This window comes from Caenorhabditis briggsae (assembly GCF_000004555.2).
Source record: "Caenorhabditis briggsae complete genome, chrX, whole genome shotgun sequence".
NCBI classification, from domain to species: domain Eukaryota; kingdom Metazoa; phylum Nematoda; class Chromadorea; order Rhabditida; family Rhabditidae; genus Caenorhabditis; species Caenorhabditis briggsae.
In genome coordinates this window covers 2,403,363-2,424,027 of record NC_013491.2, presented here as the reverse complement: position 1 = coordinate 2,424,027, position 20,665 = coordinate 2,403,363, and the positions used below count along the sequence as shown (strand labels likewise).

At 36.7% G+C, this 20,665-nt stretch overlaps 2 protein-coding genes across 2 annotated transcripts; one reads left to right on the top strand and one right to left on the bottom strand.

The window, feature by feature from the left end:
* Nucleotides 1–13,369: 13,369 nt before the first annotated feature.
* CBG16060 lies at nucleotides 13,370–15,254 on the top strand (the record flags this gene model as incomplete). Its single annotated transcript, XM_045238892.1, has 6 exons — nucleotides 13,370–13,540; nucleotides 13,697–13,851; nucleotides 13,902–14,049; nucleotides 14,665–14,814; nucleotides 14,861–15,067; nucleotides 15,123–15,254. The coding sequence occupies 6 exons, from the start codon at nucleotides 13,370–13,372 to the stop codon at nucleotides 15,252–15,254; spliced, it is 963 nt and encodes a 320-aa protein (XP_045095925.1).
* Nucleotides 15,255–17,237: 1,983 nt separating this feature from the next.
* CBG16061 lies at nucleotides 17,238–19,335 on the bottom strand (the record flags this gene model as incomplete). Its single annotated transcript, XM_045238891.1, has 5 exons — nucleotides 17,238–17,306; nucleotides 17,886–18,184; nucleotides 18,311–18,673; nucleotides 18,913–19,092; nucleotides 19,140–19,335. The coding sequence occupies 5 exons, from the start codon at nucleotides 19,333–19,335 to the stop codon at nucleotides 17,238–17,240; spliced, it is 1,107 nt and encodes a 368-aa protein (XP_045095924.1).
* Nucleotides 19,336–20,665: the final 1,330 nt, after the last annotated feature.

Genomic DNA, 20,665 nt, shown 5'->3' with positions numbered 1-20,665 from the left:
TTTCCCTAAATAATTATTTTTTAATAATTTTATTTCTCTCAAAATTCTAAATCTCTCTTTCTCTCTCTCTCTCTCTCTCTCTCTCTCTCTCTCTCTCTCTCTCTCTCTCTCTCTCTCTCTCTCTCTCTCTCTCTCTCTCTCTCTCTCTCTCACTCGTTTCTTGTCTAATTTGGCAGCTATCTTGCGTCAATTATATATTTCATCCCAGTTTTCAATGTTCCCGTTAGTATTGTGTTGTGGTTGTCCATCCGCTTCTGAATAAAGTTAATCACGTGCCCAAAAACTTATTTTAAGCAGAAAAAAGTCATAACACATTTTCAGATGGATGAGTCCTATTTTGTAGGACAATCTCGAGTCAATCTGATGAGAAAGTGACAAGAAAGGATTGACTGAGTATTAGGGAGTTGCAACAAAAAAAGCGGGGGAGAGAAGAACGGAAAGACGCAGCAGCAGCAACAGCAGAAAAGCGCATTTTGGGAACTTTCGCTCCAGTGGGTTTCTGAGTTTTTCTTATGTTTGTTGCTCAATCACGCTTGTTTTATTTTTTGCAGGCGACTTCTTTTTTCAGCACGTGCAATAAACGATTCCTCTTATTTCTTGTTTTGTAGCAAGCTTTCATGTTCAAAAATTTCCGGAGAAAAAAATGAAACGATTTTAAAACTTACAAACTGATTAAAAACATTGGTGAACTGTAGGGCCGAAATCTCTCACAAAAATTTGAGTTTACGTGTATTTTTGTAACAAGCACTGAAAAGTTGAAAACCTCCGAGCTGAGTATCAGGCTCTCCACATCTTTACCATTTAAGCTGCGCGGTTACCAACGTGATCGTTACTACTTTACTGTTTGAAAAAGAGGATTTGAGTTTAAGATCAATTTCTTAGAACTTGTTTTCATCATGGTGGACAACTTTAAGATGGGTAACGATTTTAATACGGATGACAGATCCCAGACTTTTTTGTTTTGATATAATGCATCCATCTTGAAGTGAGACTCTAAGACATCTAAATATCCTGTTCTATTCTCTTGTTTGTTCTCATTATACAGTAATCCTTATAATTTAAAAAAAAATCGGCAACGTATTGTTGGATTGTTGAGTTCTGAAGTCAAAGTAATGTATTTCGAAGTAAGGATATGATATTGCCAGTGATGGTTGTATTTTTTTCCAAAACCGTTTTTTTTCAATTGCGTTTCGGCAACTTTGACCATTATCAGGAGAATGGAGCTCGAAGATCAAGTTTGCGATTAATTTGAAATTTTCGGAGGTTGTAAAAAAGATCTAGGTCAAACACTTTGCATTTACAGGATCTTTTTTATTTTGCTATTTGCCGATTCATGACATACACCTGTTATTCCAAATTTTCAAAAAAAAAATGGTCCGATCGGTACTGTTTATAGCACCATCAATTTTCAATTTTAAAGTTAGGATGAGCTATTGCAACTGGTATCAATTTAGATGAAGTTTGAACTTTTATTTGTTAGTTTGAGTTCATTTTCAGTCAAACAATTTTCAGATTCCCCATATGATTGGAATGTTTCTCTTTACCTAACTTTTCAAGAATCTTCAAGGACTTGCTAATTTTTACTTACCTAAGTTCAAAGCCACCAAGAATTTTTATAATTAGAAACTATTCATAGTGGCTTTTGAATTCATTCAAAATAAGTATAACTTTTTCTTAGATAAAATTCGTCGATGATGTTTGAAGAGCATCTTTTATTCATACAAGTTTTTTTTTTTGAATTTTGGTACAATGACACTATTCAGCTTTGAAAAGTGTTAATCAAACTTTGATCGTTTCGTTTTCAGCCATTTTCCACTATTTTTATAATGAACTTTATATATTCTCCCATACAAGCAAAAACTATTTATTTTTAATCCAGTTTTCTATTGTATAGAACTGATGAGAAGACTGATATCAATCTAAGAGAAATTCTCAAAAATGCCGGATTTCTGGTAACTATTTGTCTAGTGCTTCTCCGGAATAACTTATTTACTAGACACCTCAAGTCCTCTAGTTCATTCTAGTTATTCATCAAAGTACAGAATCCTTGTCTCAACCCTAAAAAAAGCTCCAACCCCTTCATTCTCGTTTTTTTGTTCGTGGGAGGACGCGCTCTTGACACTCCACACCCAAATGACGCCAATTGTTTTGTATTGTATTGTTCGGGTGTGAATAGTCGGTTTGAAAACGAGAGCACCTGGCCATAAAAGTTTCATTGGTTTTGGAGGCTCTCAAAAATAGAGATGAGCTTTTGAGCGGCCTAAAGCAAGAAAAAAAGCACACATGCAAGCGGAACAAACGTTTTTGCGCCCCGTGTGTCCATGTGCTCCTCGTTTCTTTCTTCAGTTGTGCTTCATCAGAATTCTTCATAGCGATGAAAATTCAGTTTGCGTTTGATGTTGTTTGTGCTGAGTAGGAGGAGCACGCCGAACACACTCTTGTAGAAATGACATCGGCGCCGTTCTCCGTTCCCCTTCTGAGTAGCTGCAGTATTTTTTGTCGGTCAGCCGGAATGTTCCAGAGATACTCGTTTTACTATTTTTCTGCTCTTTCAGAGTCATCCTTTTTTCTATGTATGCCCTGTCACTCATTAGGTAGTAGAGATAATTCCATGTAAATGTTTTTAGAAATTGGAAAATATCATCTTCTGAACGGTTCACATTACCTAGGCACAGAATTCCGAGGGTACAAAAAGTTTTTGTGTCACAATTCAGGGTTACAAATTTTGATTTTTTTTAGTATTTTGTACCTCGAATTAAGGATTTTGTGCTCCTGAATCAGGTTTCTTGTGACCTCACCTGCCAAATTATTGGCCTGAACAAAGTTAAAGCATCTTATGTCCCTGGAAAAAGTTTAATAGCACTCAACTAAAACGTTTTTGTTTCAACTTCATTCAGGATTCTTAAAATTGGATTACTGTAAATTTTTAAAATAAATTACCGTTAAAATCCATCTTTAAAGCTAATAATGGAAAATACATTTTATATCAAATAAACTCTGAAAAATTGTTTTTTCAAATCTTAAATTTGCAAAATGTCCAGCACCAGCAACCAATTGAAATTCCAAGAATCTGCTACTTCTAACTAACTAACACGATAATATTCCTATTACAGTAATCTTTATTTTCCTCACTTCCCTCTCAATACATCAAAAAACATTGAAGACCAAAGTTTCTCAAAAACCACACAACTGTTGTTGGCAGCGGATCCTCAGTCAGTCGAGACCGATCCTATGTCCTAACCCGAGAGTGCTCGCTGCGCCTGTAGCGCGCCCTAAAAACCTGAAAGTGTATATGAGATAAGCGGTGCAAATACAAAACAGTACACAAAGTATCATTGACCCATTTATTAGAGAGAAAAGGATGGGGCCAAGACAAACGGTAAAGCCAATCAAAGGGGAAATACCAGCAAGAACAGAAAAAGGGGGAATAATGGTGTAGGGCTAAAACCTGACGGCGCAGCCGCCAGGAAACCTTGCGGACAACGAAACTGGAGCTGGTCAAACCTCTTATAGCCAAACGTACAAAAATGGGGAGAATCTGGAAGTAAAATTGCCGAAAAAGTCCTTGGAGCTACCGGCGGCAAAGCGGTGCCCGGACGCAAGAGACGACTGTGCGCGCGGAGAGTGCGCGGCGCCTGTCGGCTGGCTTCGCGGGTCTTGCCACGCGAGTGCGCCTTTATAAGGGTAAAAGGAGTGGTAATTCAAATATGAATATTCGCATTGAATGAATGCGAGAAAGAATAATTTCACAGAATAATATCGGAAATAAGGGAAAATAGTGAATGAATAATCGAAGCAAGTAATTCAGGGGGATTTTGCGGGGAAAATCGGTAGACCCTGAGTTTCTCTGCTTTCAGGTTGACAATTATCTGCGGGGAACCCGGTTTTTTGTCAACAACTGTTGTTGTCACTCTGAAAATTTCAGGGTCTACTTATTTTTTGTGTGAAGGTGTGTCTTCTAAGTGTCAGACTGGTGGAGCCATCATCTGGAATTGATAATAACAAAAAGTGTCTTGCTTATTTTTTCAAACTCAAATCCTCAAATCCATTTCTTATCCTGTTGGTTTTCCAGTTTATTAAATACCAAACAATTTATTTTCCCATTTTCAGCAGAACGGATGTATTCAATTTTTTTCTAGTCAAACATTTATCAAATTGATAAGCTTGTTTTCAACTTTTTTATCATTTACTCATACTTCCGTCGCTCCACCCATATTTCATTTTTTGCAAAAAAAAAATCAAAATGCGTGACTTTCGATTTCGTGATACCAATTTTTTCAACTTCTCTCATTTTTCGTGTGCCCTGGAAAAGATATTGACATGACATTATAGAAAAAAGGCACGCAACGTTTTTTTGCAAAAGTCAGATTTAAAGAGATTGAGAGGATTCCGTAAATGCAACGCAGGGCTCGGAAAAGCTTAGAGAGAGGAAAAAAAAGAGAAGAATCTCACACGCACTTGATATCTTCACTTGTCTATTTTTGATTTGTGAGAGAGAGAGAGAGCTCGTAAGATGTAGTTCTTAGAAAAAGTTTATATCAGTGAACTTTAAATTCTCATGACAGGAGAAACCTTACGAATTTTCCGGAATATTGTTCACTTTCGTTTTTTCTAGAATGCCTACCCTTCTTTGTTTTCTTGCTTCCCTAATTCTTCGTTTCATGGCCCACACTTGTGTTCTATCTATGGAAAAGATGGGACCCGTATAATTACCTCCTAAAAACAACAAGCATCGGAACAACCATCCAAATTGTGTGCATTTCTTTTGTTTTTGAGAACATTTAGAGCCTTTTTTCTCTGACTTTTTTTGAGTTTTCAATTAACTTCTCGGAAGAGGAAAAAACTGAAAGATTCGATTTTTCATGGTGTTCCGATTCTCACAGACACTGATGTGAGAAGATGTTATGTCGCATGTAATTTGATTGTCGTCAAAAATATAAATTAGATCAGAGCAGATTCGTTATTTTTCTTTTCATAGGTGAGATGTATTCACAACAAGGAAAAAATAACGCATGTTTTAAAAAATTCAGATTTTTCTAGATTTTTTTAAAGTTTAAAATGACCATATTTCCTGTATGAAAACTCCTATGACTTCAATGTTATTTCAATTATCTACGTTTTAGTAGAAGATATCAAAACTTAGTAAACGGATAAAATGTAGCGGGCATTACGACAAACATTTTATCAGTTGACACATTTTACATATCCTACAGTAGTCCATATGAAACTTACATTGATTTTCTACTCTCTCTCTCTCTCTCAAATCTGATTTCCTCCTAAATTCTCCAATGATTTAACTCTGCCTTCAAATATCTCGATTCGTGTAAAAGATATCAAAAACTTGTAAACTGGTTAAACGTAGCCGACATTACGAAATACATGTTACCAGTTGACAAATTTTAGATATCTTGTTTGAGAACCGAGATAATGTACCCGACAATTGACTAAACATTTATCTTCCCCATTTAGTGTTCTACAGTAACCCTTTACCAAAACTTCAATAGTTTTGAATTGTTTTTTGAACCTGAATCCCTCAAAATTTGTTTTTTTTTTTCAATATTAACAAATCAAATTCCATATTTTTCTATTTTCATAAATCCCATTTTTTACCCAAAGACACATACTTTTTTTACTTTTTTACTTTTATTTATTGGGTCTTTCTTGGTGCTCCTCAATTATCTAGAACTATGCTGAAGATATCAAAAACTTGTAAACTGATAAAAGATAGGTGACATTACGACAAGCATTCTGTCAATTAACAACGGTCAAAATTCGTTTTACAGAAACCTTGTATCAAAATTCAATACATTTCAACTTTCTTTTAACCCTGATTTCCATCCGAAATAGTTGTTTTATTTTCATTATCACCAGATCATCCAAAATTATCATTAATCCCATTTCCTTCACCCAATGACACATACAAGTTTTACTTTTTTATCTTTTTGGGTATATCACGTGCCCCTTGGATTAACTAATTCTATACTTTTCTCGAACACTTAATCCAATATCCCACCTTTTGAATACATATTAATAACCGAATGTACATGGCACGTGTGAGCCATCACATCAGAAAAAAACACTTGGCAACAAAACAAACTAACATATGATTCCAATTTTTTCGATCTTTTCCCGATCCCAAAACAACCTTTTTTCAATAATAATTGGTTTTCTCCATACTTGTAAAATTCCGGGCCGGCCCGCCAAAGCCCGGGCCCGGAAGGCCCGGTAGCAAAAATTTTGCCATTTTGATCCGAATTTTGAGCACTCTATACAATATTCTATATTTTTTTGTGCTTTTTGGATTGTTTGTCTGTTTGATCAAAAAATATTTTTAAAAAACTCGAAAAAATTTTTGATCGAAAAAAATCACATAACAAAACCCTTATGTGTTTTTGAAATTTTCAAAACTTGTGGAATGACAGGCCCGGCCCGTTACAAGTATGGTTTTCTCTGGACCAAGTTAAATTTTCTTACAGTATTCAATGCTATAAGGGGTGTTTCTAGGATTTGGTGTGACGTTAAATGGGTTCATTGAATCTTGCTGATATTAATATTTTTCAGAAAATTCCTAAATAGTGGTTCTAGGCTTTGAAAAATTCGTCCCGAGAGATATTTTCATAATTCCGTTCAAACACGCTCCATCACATATTTTTTGCAAAGATAAAAATTCAATTTCTGCTCATCCACACCCTTCTGTCCTCATTGTCAAGATCATTTGCGTCATTGCCCCTACTATCATCCCACTTGTACCGCGTCAAAACGACGGGCAACCTCTTCAAGAGCAATCGAATCGGCACAAAATGATTTTCAGTTTAATTTTAGACTCAACAGAGTACTCTTGAACAAATGTGCCAATGTTTCCCTTTTCTTCTCCCTCCAGGACATTATTGCCAATTCTCGATGTGTTTGACGTCGGAAACGGAGAGGGCTACCAAGACGTGGAAAGAGAGGAAGAAGGACAAAAGGAGGAGCTCCGGCTATTAGTGTCTCATTTCACCAGATATTGGTTGGTGTTGCCGTGGTTGTCTGGTGATTCCATGGTTTCCAGCCAAGACGTTGCGGGAAAGCTATGTTTTCTAGTTTTTCGAACAATGTCATATTGGATTTTGAATATGATAGAACAATCCCAACTTCTGAGGCTGTAACCTTAAGCTCAAAGCCTCAGACCATTTCGAAGTTTTTCAATTTTTAATCATTCTTACTTTACAGCACCTTTTGTGTTTTCTGAGTTTTCTGGTTGAAGACAATCATTTTTGAAGTCCTGTTAAAGTTGTTTAGAAATTTCCGATTTATCTGAAACATTCAGAGTATACTAACCAAATTAGACCTTCAATTTTGTAACTATAGTTTTTGCTACAAATCCCACAAAACGAAATAAGCGATTTCAGCTGTAATGGTATGTTTATTCAAGATGTCGAAGTTGACTATTTTCTGTATCACTACTGTATCACTGCCTTTTTAAACTTTTTTCACATTCAGATCCTTAGTTTCACCACCCACTCAGTAGACTGATCTCAGGATTTTTCTCACGAATTATGATTCACTTAACAAGTTAAAATAAAACTAAAATATACATCCATATACCCCCATTAAATTCAAAACGGATGTGTGACAAAGTCACATCATGTCCTTGAGGATAAAAAGAAATATAAGATATAAACATATCACAGCTTCTCTCTTCCTAATCCTTCTTATCCGAACAGAACTCTGGTTAGCGCTCATTTTAACACAAAATATAGCTTCTCTAAAAATAGAAATTGTTCAAAGACGAGGGAGGAGAGGATACGTAGAAAACTTTTTTTATTTCAAAAACCTAGCTGGTTGTCTGTGTGCGCCACTTTTGACCTCGACCTCCCTCCGCGTTTTATTGCTATTGCTCAAGACGTAAAAAAAGGGGCAAAAACAAAGTTTTGACCATTAGAAATTGAAACTTTCACGACTTCTCATCCAAGGGATCAAATAAACAAGAAGGTTTGACACCTTTCGCGAACAACTTCTCGGGTCCTCACACTTCTAATTACGGGAAGTGGTCGGCTTCTGAAACTGAATCTCCGAGCGTTATATGTAGTACTAGCCGCGTGGAAGACACTAATTGAATTCGTCTGCTCTTCTCTCACGTTACTGATGATGTTTGGAGACACCAGACTCACATTCTCATAGTTCCCAGGTTTTTTTTCCTTCCGGAGAGTTCTAACAAGTTGAATTAGGTTTTTTGGATTTCTAAAATTATCTCATCTGATACAGTAAGAAGATCCGTGCTTTGGCTTTTTCAGTGTCTCATTTCAGTGTTAATTTTGATTTTTGATTTCTTTTTTGGCACTTTTTTGGTTCAAACGGTATTTGACAAAAAGTTGTCAATTAAAAAATTGTCAATTACAAAATTTGGAATTTGACAAAAAGTTGTCAATTACAAAATTTTTTTTTCAATTTCTTGCATAATTTGAGCGTTCCAGAGTTTAGGGAAAATGTTGATATTTTTGTTGGCTACGGTAAATGAAAGGCATACCATAAAAGGAGCCGTTAGCATTCTTATAGAGTACTTTCCAATGTTTCAACTTTGAGCCTACGTATCTCATTTCTTGTAAAAGATATCAAAAAGTAATCAACTGGAAGTATGTTCATCATTTTATCATCAATATTTTGCCAGTTGACTGTTTTTTGTTATCTTTACCAAAGACTGAGATAATTAAGCTCAAAGTTCAGAGTTCGGAGTATAGTTCTATTGGTGAGCGTTAGAAAAACCGAAATCCTAGTTTATATGTCAACTAAAAAGTCGAGTGTTCTAGTTTCACAAAACTTTGCGTATCAGAATTTTTCTCTAGGTACTTCAAAAAACCGAAAAATTTAAAAACCTCATTTTTCAATGGTGACATTTTCAAAATCCTAAATTCAGCTTTCAATTTCCTAAAGCACGCGATTCTGTTTTCATTTTCTGCCTTAGAATCCATTCTAATCAATTCATGAAAATTAGAGCGTAAAAAATCCATCTAAAATGAATTCGGAACACCGCTCAATGCCACGCATAAAAACATTCATACATAAAAAAAAAACAAATTCCATCGAATCTGTGTTGTTATTCCAAAACCTCAACACCGCCGGACCACTGGCTCCCCCGCCTCCACTTTTCTATTGCTTTCTTGTTTTTATTAGCATTTCGAATACCACGCCACACGACTCATTTCCGTTATTCTGAGTATGTTCTGTTCTGGTCACTTGAAAAAAAGCTACAGTAGCTTTGAAGTTTGATTTCTTGGGATATTTTTAGCAACATTTTTCTCCAATATTTTGGCTTATATCAGGTTCTCACACCTCTTCTGAATCCCTTCAGAATTCTCTAGGATCCGATCATATTCTTTTCACACGATCCGGTGCGCATAAATGCCAAAATAGATACTAAGTTTCACATGACGCTGGCTCGTCACCTCTTTTCTTGGCAACTTATTTTTCACGCTTTTTCTTCTTCAGATCATTTCTCCTCTAATCTCAATCTTTGGAAAAATGTTTATAATTTTTTTACAAAAAGGATGAAAGAAGCTTTAGTTTGCTCTAGCACCAAAACCCTGATTCAAAGGGATGAAATATAAATATAAATCCATCTGGTCAATGGAATTTTGGTGGCTTTAAATAAATTGAAAATCATTCAGGATGTGTGTGATTTGGATTTTGGTTTGAAAATAGCTTTAGTTAGCAATTTCCGATTGGAAAATGAGTTTATTTTTTTAAATTTTCAAGTGCTTTTCTGAAGTCTCTTGGTTTTTGTTGTCCTCTAGTTATCCTTCCAGAATTCACATTCCTTCAAATATGATTTCATCCAGTATATATTCTAAAAATGAAGTTAGTTCCGATTCGAATCGGAAGCCAACTTTGGAAAAATCACGCATCCTTCTTCTTCTTCCACTTTGACCTGGAATACACACCACATCTAATTATTCACCTTTCAATCCCCATTTTCTATTTTCATCCACTCCAAACTCCAGTGTTACCTATGCGTTGGCAGAATGCAAGGTTCATTACCCTCTATTCAGATAATCTTCATTTTTGCACGCGTTTTCTTTTTTCTCTTTTTTCTCGATCCCATAATGAAGAAGTATGCATACTGCTGCACAAAAGAGATGAGACATAACCTTCTTCTAAAGAGAGAGGATTTTCTCGGCACAAGAGGGAAAAGTCGCACTGTGTGCGAAATTGGATTTTGGTTTGAGTTCGTGAGACTTCTGAGGGGATTTTTTTTGGCTTTCTCACAGCGCCTCCCTTTTCGCAACTCTTGTTTAAGTTCCTCAGTTTTTAGGTCCGAAAATAGATTTCAAAAAGAATTTTGTTGAAGTTTTGTGTTCCTTCCAAGAAAGTGGATTTTTGAATCTTTCAAGGATTATTCTCGTTGTCTGGTTTTTTTTGAAGACGCAACAGCAAACTACTGTATTCTTTGAGCCTATTTTGAAAGTTACATTCCGATTTTCTTGATTTTTTAACAATTTTCACCATTATGTTAAAGATTTTCATAATTTTAATTCATATTTTCTGATTTACATTGAGAACGGAGAAAATCGTAAAAAATTGAGACAATAGAAATGTATCATTTCAAACAAGCTCTAGGAGTACGGTAGTCCGCTTTTGCGTCTTTAATGTTGAATTTCTATTTTTCTGATTTTTCTGATTTTTCTACAATTTTCTTCGTTTTTTTTCAATGCAAATCGGAAGAAAATGAATTCAAGTGATGAAAAAATTTGAAAATTGGCTAATAGTATACGGTAGTAATAGAACATGGTAAGTCAGAACTACAGTATTCTTTGAGCTTATGTTAAAAGCTATATTCCTATTCACTTGGTTTTTCGATGATTTTAAGCATTTTGATGCATTTTTTTCTACTCTTAACATTGAAACAACGATAAAAGCTTAAACAATACGATAATTCACTATTTTGCCTTTAAGAAAAAACTTTCATAAGATATCAGCTCTCAACCTTTTTTATCACCATAATTCTATAGATAAACTAATTGGAATCGTAAAAAATCATACAACTCAAATTAAAAGAACTTTCTCAGAAAAAATCTTTGTTCTCTGCTAGCTAGAACCCCATTTCCCCACACGTCATCCCATTTAATTAAAACACTCTCTTTTTCCTCTCCTAGCGTCATTTGTTCGCTTTTCCGACCTTTGGCTAGTTTTCTGGAGAATGATTCATCATTTTTTCTGCTATTTACCTACTACTAGCATATTCTAGATTCTCCTTTAACAGTCTCTAGAAAGTGTGAGCCCCTAAATGCCTAGCCGCCGCCAACGCAGATTTGTTATATTCTCGTTTGCATTCTTGATAGGATTGGTGGGCACACACACACACACACACACACACACCACGGTACTCGTTAATAAGAAACGAGGATTGGATATGGAGGAAAGGAGAATTAAAAATAGCGATGGAGGACCCAAAAGTAAATATGAAAGGGAATAGAATCATCTAGCCCTTCTATTGTTCTAAAATTGGAATTTAGCATCATACATTGCTCATTGGTGTTCTCAAATGGCGTTTCAAAGTTTATTTTTCTTGTTTCCTATTGTTTAAGATGAGAAGACGTGAAACTTTAGGCCAAAAGTCATCTCTTAACATCCCACAACTGTTCTAAAATTCAAAAATCCCATGAAACCTGTGTGTAGCAAAAATTCTTGAAAAATTCATAAAAACATCAATCCGAGTGCAGCACACTCAAAGTATCCAGACCATCCCTCCAAAGCTCCCCATTTTCATGACACACAACACAAATAAAATTGCCGAGCTCAGAGCCATATGTCCCCTGAACAACGATTGCTTCTTGAATTTTGGGATTTTCGAATCTCCCAGACGATTCTAATTAGACATTTCGCATTTCACTCATTTTTGTTCCATCACCACCCGCATTTCAATGAGAGAAGGTCCCATTTTTGCTGGTTTTTTTTTCTGAATCCAGAATCCAGAGGTCATAATACATTAACATCCTCTTAATTGAACTTTGAGTCAATTTATCTAGGTTCCTGTCAAAGTTATAAAATAGTTATCAACTGATGAATCCTTTATCATAATCTCACAAACATTTTATCTGTTAGCAGGTTTCTGATATCTTGCATAGAAATTGAGATAATTGAGCTCAAAGTTGACAGTGTAGGGGCCCTACTATTACAGGTTGTACGGTAAGTGCATAATTATCTAATTTTAAATACAAGTTTTGCTAATGTTCCACCTAAAACTATGATTTTTGATTTAAAAAAAAAGGAATTTTTCATTACATAGTTCTTGTGAAAATTTAGTTGAAAAGTCATTTTCCGACTTTGAGTACATTGGAAATCATTTTAACATTTTCAAGCTCTCACTTTCCTTTTGGAGAACAATTCAGTCGATTTTTGAAAAGAAATCATTTATGAATATGGCTTCAGAATTCTGGAGTCCAGCCAATTCCAGTTTCTAAATTTGGATATTCATAAGTACTCTAGGTATAAAGTGTTTGATGTCATATCATATTTCAGCGGCCGCAACAAAAATGGATACCGAGCTATTAATTTTTTTTTCTTTCTTTCATTTTTTCTCAGGTTCTCAGAATTCAACACGATCAAACTACCGTAGTAGTCGTAATAGAATGCCTTTCTTACTTCAAACTTTGTGTCAACTTTTCTCAATTCCTGTGAAAGATATCAAAAAATTGTCAATTGATAAATTGTTTTTCATAATCTCACAAACCTTTTTGCAGTTGACCGATTTTTGATATTTTCTATATGAGCCGAGAGAATGAAGTTTGAATTCGACTGTATGGGGCCCTCCAATTCATGTTTGTTTAGCTTCTCCATTTTTCGAAACTTTCAAAAACCAGTAGGTGCAATGAAGGAGAAAAACGCATCCGACTCATCACGCTCTCACAAATTAGACTAATAATCCATCCTAAACTTTGAAGCGTTGCGGGAAAAAAATCTTGTTTTTTTGTAGGTATCACATGTGACCCGTGTGCAGATAGATACAATTATAAAACATGCAAAAAAAACTAGGAGTAGATTTTTGCTCTTTATATATATAGATGTGTCTCTTTAGCCTTCGCGCATGGCTCAAGTTTCAATACTCACTTTTTTTACCACTTACTCAGTTCATTCATTTTTATGAATATCATCATACCCACTTTTTTAGAAACAGAAGACGCATTCATTGACGTAATGATGTCATTTGGATTCACCAAAGAATGGAATCTGGTTTAAAATTCAACAAGCCTATCAAAGTAATCGAATTCCTTCCACGCTGATTCTGTTTCTGACACTTGTTTTTTTTTCCTTTTCCTTGTTTCCAGGCTTTTCTTCTGGACCTTTTTTCTTATTTTTTTCACTTGTTGCACTTTTGCAAAAATTGTGTTCCAGCATGAATTCGACGGAGGTGGTGGCGACAAACGCCACAAAACCGTTTGACGAGAACTTCACATTAGGAGAAACTGCGTTTTATGTGAGCTGTGGTGTTGTCGGAACGCTGTTCAACTCAATTGTGCTATGGATCGCGCTCAGATACATCAATACGGAAGACAAACCGAGACAAGTATGTTTGTTTCTTTTTTTTTTGAAAAATAGCTGGAACCGGAAATGAATATAAATTGAGCAGAAAAAATGATGCTTCCTCGTCTTGTTTTGTTTTTTTTCGGTTATTTTTTTCGGCAGCAGTATGACAGACACCAGATAGAAATGCAATTTCCAGATCATCGTGATTAACATGACAGTGGCGGATCTTTTGATGTGCATCGTCTACATGAAAACGCGTCCATGGCTGAAATACTTTGATCCACACCTCTGCCATCCCTACTATCTGATCATATGGACGTGTCAAATGTGTAGTTGTCTGAATCTCGTTTGGTAGGGGAAAAAACTAAAGGGGATGAGGATGTGATGTGATTCTCTTTCAGGTTGAATGTCGACAAGCTCATCTACATTCAATTTCCGCTGCATTACTATCAAATTGTCAACCGGACGAGGCTATTATGGGTGTCAGCTGCAACGTGGATCGGGTTGATTGCACTCAACATTGCGCTTGTTAGCTTTCTGCAAGTTAATGTAAGAGTGACAATCAAAAAGAGCAAACTTTTCGTCGTAGAATTACTGTAGGAAGAAGATCTTTAAATTAGACACAGTGCCGGTGGATAAGAAATATTTGTATGTTTTTATTTGATTTTGTCCATTTCCAGGAGTCTGGTACTCGGCTGCCAAGTGTCTGTGCACCTTGAAAATGCTGAAAGGTGTAAAACAGACCTAGATTGAAAAAAATTTAGATTTACAGGATTTATGAAATATTTCTAAATTTTCATAGATTTGTCGATTCCTGAAAAACACAATTTTCTCTCATGGTGTCTTTCAGACATCGGTGCATAGCTCAAAAACTGGAAATTTTCGAAAAATTCTGTAAATGCAAACTTTTCAATCTAGGTCTGTTCTACACTTCACAATAATTCCAAAGTGATGGTACATTTAATAGCCGAGCTTTAGACTCTTGAAAATAGACAAAACTCCACTGAAAAATCCCTTTTTTTCAAATTCTTATTGACCGGTACTATATATTAGGGTTACTGTAAAAAGAAACTTTTTTAAATTCAATAGTCTTTTGAAGAAATTTAGAAACCTGACCTCTAAAATTTTTTAAAATTTGATCTACCCTCACCCTTTATATTTCAGGGAAGCTGCCTTCGAACAATGCTCAATCCATACGTCTACATTCTCAATCCAATCTTCTACGTCGTCATGATCATCACATCCTTCTCCCTATCCGCTCTGATCTACTGTATTGCTCATAACCTAACTCATATGGAGGAGAGACAGCGATCGGTATGCATTCCCATCTCAAATTTCCCATTTATTTCACTTCTTCCAGAAACTTTTCCGCCGCCTCTTCTTCCTTTTCTCCAGCACTCTATGGACCTTTTTCACCTGCCTCCCATATCGCCTTCTTTATCTATTCAGCAGCTTCTGTGGAGAGTATTGCCGCAACAGCGCCTACCACTTTGCCACCACTCTCTTCTTTCGGCTTCTGATCGTTGGGATCATGATCAACCCCGTGATCACGATTTGGACACAAAGGGTGAGTTCTCACGAAAATCTCACGTAGTCATTCATTAGAGTTTCTTTATTTTTAGATTTACCGCCTCCGTCTCATGCGCTTATTCGGCCGAATCCGTGAGAACTCTTCAACCGAGGTGTTGATGGTCAGCAATCATCGTGCCCCAGAAAGACAACCAGAGCATACTCCACTTCGATGTGATATGTAAAGCATCAAAACCTTCTCTCATATGTATAGTTCCTTTGAATTTTGCTGATATAAATTCACCAACGGTTTCTCCTCTCCTTTCTTCGCCCCAAAATAGTTCGCCAAATTTCTGTCCAGCCATTCATAATTTATTTTTCAAAAAAAAAAACAAACCTGCTCTCGGTGAACTTTCAAAACATACTGTGTTCTGATGATATGCCTACTGTTTCTTGTATTATATAATGAACTTGATTTCTTGAATTTCCAGTTTCAAATTCATTCGAGCAGAAGTTTAACCAAAATACAACGTGGGGGAGAAGATAACCATCAAAAATGGAAACAACTTTGAGAAGATCATAACTGGAAAGTACAATTATTGCAACTGGTGTTCCTATTATAGGAAATCGATGATATTTTCAAGAAGCATGAAATATGGGTCATATGATAACCATTCGAGGTTTGAGAAACAGGTCATTGGGGATCTTGATTGGAGAGAGATTGAATTTCTCTTGAGTTTTGAGTTGCCAAGGCTACTGGGATATACCGAGAAGAGTGAAGTTCGATGGGTTTGAGAATCTTGGGAAAAATGTAAAAATCATTGAGGGACGATGATCATGGAGAAACGGGGCAAGAGCAAATCAGATCTTGATTTGGTTGGAGAAACAAAATAACAAACAGGTAGCATTGAACACTAGAGCACAGTAACTAAATGACAAGTTGAGGAAGTTAAAATTTAGATTGGTTATCAAGAATGTAGGATGGTGGTTCAGGCCATAAGTTTGAAATTGAAACTGAGAAGAAGAGCTGTGTTTGTGGAAAGCATGCAGGCACAAGCAGTGGAAAAGCTTGAAGCCACAGAAAAGGGAGCAGGTACAAGCAAGTAGGCGATGTGTTCAAAAATATTAGAAATCCGAGAAATACAGTGTCGACATTGAGCAAATTAGGTGTGTGGGATGAAGAGCAGTGGTTGGGTCCAACTGGAATTACAGACAATGTGAAGGTAATCTACATTACAACACCACTTTTGATGGAAAAAGCGAGTGAAAAAAAGTGAGCGGATCATAATGAGTCAAATGTCAAATGTTTGGAATCCAATGAAAATTCTGAAAATGGAAAGATGCGATGAGTACAAAAAACCAGGCAAATCAGATCAAATTCGGGTTGAGATGACCGGAAGGCATCAAAATAAAGCAGTTACAGACAAACAGGCGATGTGTGGAAAAGCAAAGCGTGCAAGCTATTTTGAAATTTGCTACAATATTTGGATGTTAGTCAGATTAGATAGAATGAAACAGCAACTGTATGTATTACAAGTAAGAGTCAGATGTAAGTAGATAGTGCCAGAAATTGCAGGCAAATGTGTGGAAAATCGAAACGCGCGAGGCTAGATGTTTAAATTAGGGCCAATCAGATCATGGAAAAAACGAGCAAATACAGAAAGTGTGGGGAAAGCAAAGAATTTGGCGTGGTCGATTTGATAGATTAAAGCAGCAATAGTTTCGGTTACAAGTGAGAATCAGATGAAAGAAGTTTCAGTGATATGAATGACATCTGCATCTGCGAGACATTTCAATAATCACAATTGCTAGCAGAAGTAACGGGAAAAGAGATCAGATGTTGATTTGGTAGCCGAAAATCGTCAAAAAAGCATTTACAGACAAGCAGGTAATGTGTGGAAGAAGCAGAGGGTGCAATTATTTTTGAAAATACTACAATATTTGAATTGATAGAAGGAATGGATCAGGTTGCAATAAATGAGAGTGATATGGATTTTATCTACGGGGAGCTACTGGAATTTCAAACAGAAAATGGTCTTTGTATGAGTAGATGGGTTGAGGGGAAGTGGGAGAGAATTTTGTTTGCTTGATACGGTGAGGATTTAAGATACAGTAAGAAAAATCGGGTGATTTGGTATATGGGGAAACCGGTGAATAGAACAAAAATGGATGGCTCGCAAGGGCTGGTATTCCTGTAGATTCGTTGAATTGGGAGACGTGCTATCATTCTAGATGATGTGTTTCTCAATGGCAGTCTTGACTCTCATGACGAGAGACAGAGCGATTCCAGAGTTGGACTGAAAATTTGGTTTTTAATTGTAATTTTAATTGTAAGCTTTTCAATTAAAAGTGGCAAGACATCAAAAACCAGTTCTTTAGATATTTAGCCTAGAGAGCCCCAAGAGGATTTGAACTTATAAGAAACAGATCAGGGACATAGGGCTGCTACCGGCTGAACTATACACGCCGGCTGCCGACCGATGGATTTCATATCCTCGACTCGATTTTGTCCCCCAAACTGTCCCTCAACCTATTTGATTTCTCCGTACCAAAAAGTGTCTACCGTAATCAGGAGTCGATAATCATCACTACAGAAATCACTTGTAGTCGTTAATGAGCATAACGTCCTAATAATGCACTTCACGTGTCAGCTATGAATCTACCGACTGAACAGCCTGGAAAATTCGATAATGAATCTACCGTAATCACAGCTTTGGAAATTAGTTTTCTACTACAGTAGAACCCACCCAATTACATCTAGAATATTGATTAATTTTCAAAACTACATGGATTTCATATTTGAAAACATGTCTACTCTACTAATTGGACTACTTTACGTTAATAATTTTATAAGTTAGTCCCAATTCCCAACTCACTTGGAAAGCCTGATAATTAGTAGAACGCTGGAGAGAGTTATTGATGAGCACAATGGAAGCAGCAAGCTCCACCAGCTCCTCTGTAATTGCACTTGGACAATTCTCGATCGCCTTGCGAAGAATTACATCAGAGTGATGCAGCAGTTCCTTTAGAATGTTCTGCTTATCCTGTAAATCATAGTTTTCAAAACCATTCTCTTGCATTAATTTCAGTACCTGAACATTCTCCGGAGTAGTCTTCAGAAGATGATGGAACGAATTGCAGAGTTTGATATGACAAAATGTGTTCTTGTCTTCATCTGAAAAACAAGTGTTCAGTCTAATTTTGGCATTCACTTTACGTTGATTCTTGTATCCGCGTCTGTCTTCGCAGACTTGGGTACAAAAAACATTAATCTTCTGACACCGTTCGATGTCTAACTAACCAGAATTGTTGTTCCCCTGAACACCATCATCTTCTGACAATCCAAGCTCGGCGAGTGTCGGAATGGCTCCATTTGGATCGTGACGCATATGATCGGCATGATCTTCCATCTCGTGTCCTGGACTTGGTGGTGGAGAGTCATAAGCGTTGGTATGGAATGGGAGAGGATCGTTGGCTTGGGGTTGATCAGGAAATCGGGGTTCTTGTGGGACGGGCGCCTCAGAGATTGGGTGTGGAGAAATGTTTATACGCTGCGATGGTGATGGTGTGCTGGTTCCAAATGTCAATCCTGGCGGCAGGATTGGGAATCCACGAGCGTCTCGTGGGCGAGTACTGCGGACTTTTCGGATAACTGCCATTGGGTCTAAAAGAAAATTGTTGTGGAATTTTCGGATTTTTAGACTTCGAGAAAATAAACTTTGAAAAATGTTTACAATCTGCATATTCAGAGGCTCCAAAGTTCCAGAACAAAGATTTTATGATTGTCGCAATTTTGGTATCTTTGGAATCAAAGACTATAATTTGTAAAATTCACTGAAAAGGTTATTCCTGCACATCTTTGATCCTTATTCTCTCAGAGCAGTCCCTGTTCAACCGACTCACCGATATTGAGCGGGCCTGGTCCCTGATTGAAGATTCTAATCGACTCGGTTAGCGTCGGTGGGTCCGTTTTTGTATTCACCACTGTTCTGACCTCGATTCGGATACGTGTCTTTGGATGATCAGCGCTTGTCGACACAGCTGGGGTTTTCTCCATAATTTCCTCCCAAACACGGTCGTTATCTGGAAAAAGGACTCTCTGGACTGGTATAAAAAAGAATAAAACATACCGAGTAGCTGGCTTGCTTTCAAAATTCGGTTGACATCATCAAGAGTGTTCCCGTTGCTATCGGCTCCAGCAGAAACCAATTTTTTCTCGACAGACGGTGGAGCTGTGTATTCATCGTTGTGCTCTTCCCGGAGCAAGTGATATACGCATCCCAAGCCATTGCTCACATCCTTCAAGGCAGTCTCCCAAGAAGTCATGGCTGGAATAATATATAATGCATAAATGTTTGTGGGATAAATGAGAGGATGCGGAAGGAAAGCGAAGATGATGTTCTTTTCAACAGCAAAAAATTGTGTAAGGCAGAATAAGATTAGGATATTCACATCCTTAGAACTCCATTAGAGGAAAGTAGGGGTAACAAAGAAAAAAAAATGTCGCCGAGATTGATACACAAGGGTGCAGAACCAAAAAAAAACAACAGGATGAGAAAAGGGCGGGAAAACAAAGAGCACCGGAAACGAGATGGAAGGAGGACACTCTGAGGAGCACTACTCATTTTGGAGGCGAACAAAAAAGAAGGAAAAGGGAAGGAGGGAAACGCAAGAAATGGATGCGGAGTGACGGACGGAAAATTTGCCGACCCGTTTTTTGAGGTTTTTCGTGTTCTTTTTCTCTTTGGGGGCCACGTGAGCGGAACGAAGGAGGAGGGACCATATTAAGGAAGGAAATAATAATAATAAGTTATTTATCAAAATATCACCAACAAATTATCAGTTGACATATTTTTGATATCTCTTACAGAAATTAAGATAATTGAGCTCCAACTGCAAGAATTGGGTGACCCTCTATTAGAGTGGTTACGGTATATTACTTTCCACAGTCCAATTTTTAATTCAAATTTTGAGTTACTACAGTAAGCATCCCTAATGATCCAAGAAAATGACAATTTCAAATTGCTCACTCCTATCTCTTTTTGCTTTTTTTCTTCTATTTGAAGAGGAAGAAATGTTAAGATGACGTGGTGCAATCTGTGTTTTTAAAGTTCGAAAAAGGTCAAATTTGTCTTTTTGGGCATTTTCTATTACCAAAAAATTGATGGGAAAAAATTGAAACATGATGGGAAAAAATTGAAACAAACTCGGGAATGTCGAAAAATTCTGAACATCTGCGATCAAAAAAAATGCTTGGGTTAGAACCCAAAAAAGTTACAGATAAGATTTACCGAAGCCCACTCTTTACGTGACATTGAGCTCAATTATCTCAGTTCCTATAAAAGATATGAAGATTTGTCAATTGATAAAATATTGGCGATATTATGATAAACAATTTATCAGTTGAGATTTTTTCGATATCTTTTGAAGGAGCCGAGGTAATTGAACTCAAAGAGCACGCATAGAGTAGGTTACAACAAGCGAATACGGTGCATAGGCGTATGTATGTGACTACCGTACCCCTTTGAAAGGATTCTTTCGACGTTTTTTAGATAGTCTTCAATTCTACGAGCAAGTCGATGAGCAAATCGAGAAGAAAATATTCTCAGCATACTTGTAATCTGGGCCTTCGACGGGCCTTNNNNGGCCCTGNCNT